The sequence below is a fragment of the Cynara cardunculus genome (genome assembly GCF_001531365.2).
Source record: "Cynara cardunculus var. scolymus isolate 2C chromosome LG 6, CcrdV1, whole genome shotgun sequence".
Lineage (NCBI taxonomy): Eukaryota > Viridiplantae > Streptophyta > Magnoliopsida > Asterales > Asteraceae > Cynara > Cynara cardunculus.
This window is the reverse complement of record NC_037533.1, coordinates 20,431,255-20,433,798: the sequence shown is the minus strand read 5'-3', so window position 1 is coordinate 20,433,798 and position 2,544 is coordinate 20,431,255. Positions and strand designations below refer to the sequence as shown.

Genomic DNA, 2,544 nt, shown 5'->3' with positions numbered 1-2,544 from the left:
CGTGATGAGCCGACCCGGGATGAACGCAGACTGGTTGACATCAACCAGAGAGGAAAGATGGTCTTTGATCCGATCCGCGATAATCTTGCTAATGATTTTATACACGACATTACAGCAAGCAATGGGGCGGAAGTCGGTGACCCGCGCCGGGGCAGCAGACTTAGGAATGAGAGCAAGGATAGTGCTGTTTATAGACTTAAGGAGCTTACCAGACATGAAAAACTCACAAACGGCAGAGCACAGGTCTTTGCCAACGATATCCCAGGCAACCTTGAAAAATTTAGCAGTGAACCCATCAGGACCGGGCGCCTTGTCATCCCCAATCTGGAAGAGGGCCTGCTTTATCTCAGAGTCAGAAATGGGCACGAGCATCGAGGCAGCCTGATCAGCATTAAGCTTATTAGAAAAAAGAAAAGCGGGATCACGGATGGGGAGAGAAGGATGAGGGGTCCCAAGGAAATTCTGGAAATGGGAGACAAAAAATCAAGAACCTCCACATTAGGGATCCAGATACCGTCAGCATTTTGGATGGTGTCAATATTATTCCTGCTGGTACGACTTTTGACCGATTTATGGAAGAACAAAGAGTTTTTATCTCCCTCACGGAGCCATTGGATCTTGGCTTTTTTGCTTCAGGAACCTTTCCTCATCAAGGCAGGCACTATTATAGGCAGATAAATACCCACAGTGCTCCTCACGGAGGTCCACGTTTTCAGGGTCCCTATCAAGGGCAATCTGGACCCTGTCGAGCTCAAGCCTGATTTTAGAGACATTAGAGAACAGGTTTCCCTGATCTTTGAGGAGCTTACGGATAGGGCCTTTGAGATTTTTAAGATTTAGGAAAACCTTATACATCTCATAACCAGAGAGGTCAGGGCTCCAGCTCGCAACAACGATAGAATTGAAAGCCTCTTTATGAGTAAGGAAATTAGGGAACTTGAAAGGTTTAGGCTTCCAAGGGGACCGGGAGGGGAGGGTAAGAACCGCAGGGCAATGGTCAGAAGACTGGTAGGGAAGAAAGATGACAGAGGCCGAGGGGAAATGAGCAAGGGAATGGGAATTCCCTAAGACACGATCGATCTTCTTGAGGAGACCACCCGTGCCATTGGGGTTCTTAGACCAAGTAAAGAAAAGGCCCTTGAAGTTGATATCCTCAACCTCAAGGTTACGAACACACTCACGGAAATCATCCATACCACGAGGGGGGCCCGAAAAGCCAGAAGAGCTGTCCTTCGGGTCAAGGGCAGCATTGAAATCTCCCATGATGAACCATGGGGCGTCCTTAACGACATGCTTATGGCCCTTTAGAGAAGCCCATAACTGACGACGGGCGATATGGTAATTGTCCGCATACACAAAAGATAAGAAGAGGATCTTAGAGGAATCCCGGATCTTAGCCTGAAAATGCATCACCTGGTCGGTGGCATTTAAGAGCATCATGTCAACATGGTCAGGATTCCAAGAAACAATGATACGAGTTCCTCTAGAGCAAAGAGTGCCATTAGAAGTCCAGGTCCAAGATCCAAAGACTTTCTCACAGATGGGAGGTAGGTTAGAGACAAGGGCGCGAGACTCAAGAGCCGCACAGATTTGGAGATTAGACACACGAATGAGATCTCTAAAAGCTCTCTGGTGAGAGAGATTGCAGAGACCCCGAGTATTCCACGAGGCACAGCTCGTCATTGGGAAACTGGGGAGGGGGTAGAGTCCATCTGCTCGGGCTCCTGAGAAGTCATCGGATCAACCTGGGTATGGGAGATGTCATCGGTAAGGAATCGAGCGGTGTCACCATCGTCCGACTCAACCTCAATCAGCTCATCCTCATCAAGGAGGTCATCCTGATCATGGGGATCATCCTCGTACACAAGAGGAGTAGAGGAGGGGGGAGGGGGAGAGGAGGAGGACCTAGGATCTCTAGGAAGAGACGGGTCAGACAAGACAGAGAAACGGTTGGAAGAAGGAATGGGAGCCTTGGAAACTTTGCGGGAAGGTGAAGAAGGGTTTGAGGGTTTGGGGGAAAGATGGCTAAGGATAGGGGGCCTAGGGGGGGAAGAGGGTCTAGGGATGGAGGAGGAACCCTTTTGGGGGGGCGTAACCTTTGGGGGGGAGCTAGTAGAGGGGCGAGCCCATTTTTGAACGGGTCGGAATTCCTTGCGAGGATGAGCCATCGCTTTAGACTTAGTCGAGACTTTTACATTCTTTCCACTCACCAAAGGAGAGTGGGTGTCCTTTATGGATTCCCCATGTCCACTCAAAATGATCCCTTTACCACGCTGAGAGCTTTTGCTCTTCATGGTTTGAAAACCTTCACTGTCAACTAAAGACTGTTTTTCACACGAGGCATTCTCAGAAGAGGTGACATTCTTGACAGGATTAAGAGAAATAACATGCAAGCAAATAGAGTCGGAATGCCCAAAAATATTGCAATGAGAGCACATAGGGGGCTTCCAATCATATTCAACCCTAAGGGAGTGAAGGGTCATAGTACCGGTGTCCGGATCCGGGATACGAACATTAACAGTTTCTAACCAAGAATGCCTAATG

The 2,544-nt window shown here is 48.8% G+C and overlaps 1 protein-coding gene across 1 annotated transcript; it reads right to left on the bottom strand.

Moving 5' to 3' along the window:
* Positions 1-600: 600 nt before the first annotated feature.
* On the bottom strand, positions 601-1,683 carry LOC112514263. The gene has a single exon (XM_025120598.1). The coding sequence runs from the start codon at positions 1,681-1,683 to the stop codon at positions 601-603; it is 1,083 nt and encodes a 360-aa protein (XP_024976366.1).
* Between the last annotated feature and the right edge of the window lie 861 nt (positions 1,684-2,544).

What these genes read in the sequence shown, in the direction of transcription:
- LOC112514263 (XM_025120598.1), bottom strand. Translation starts at nt 1,683, where the DNA reads ATGACGAGCTGTGCCTCGTGGAATACTCGGGGTCTCTGCAATCTCTCT.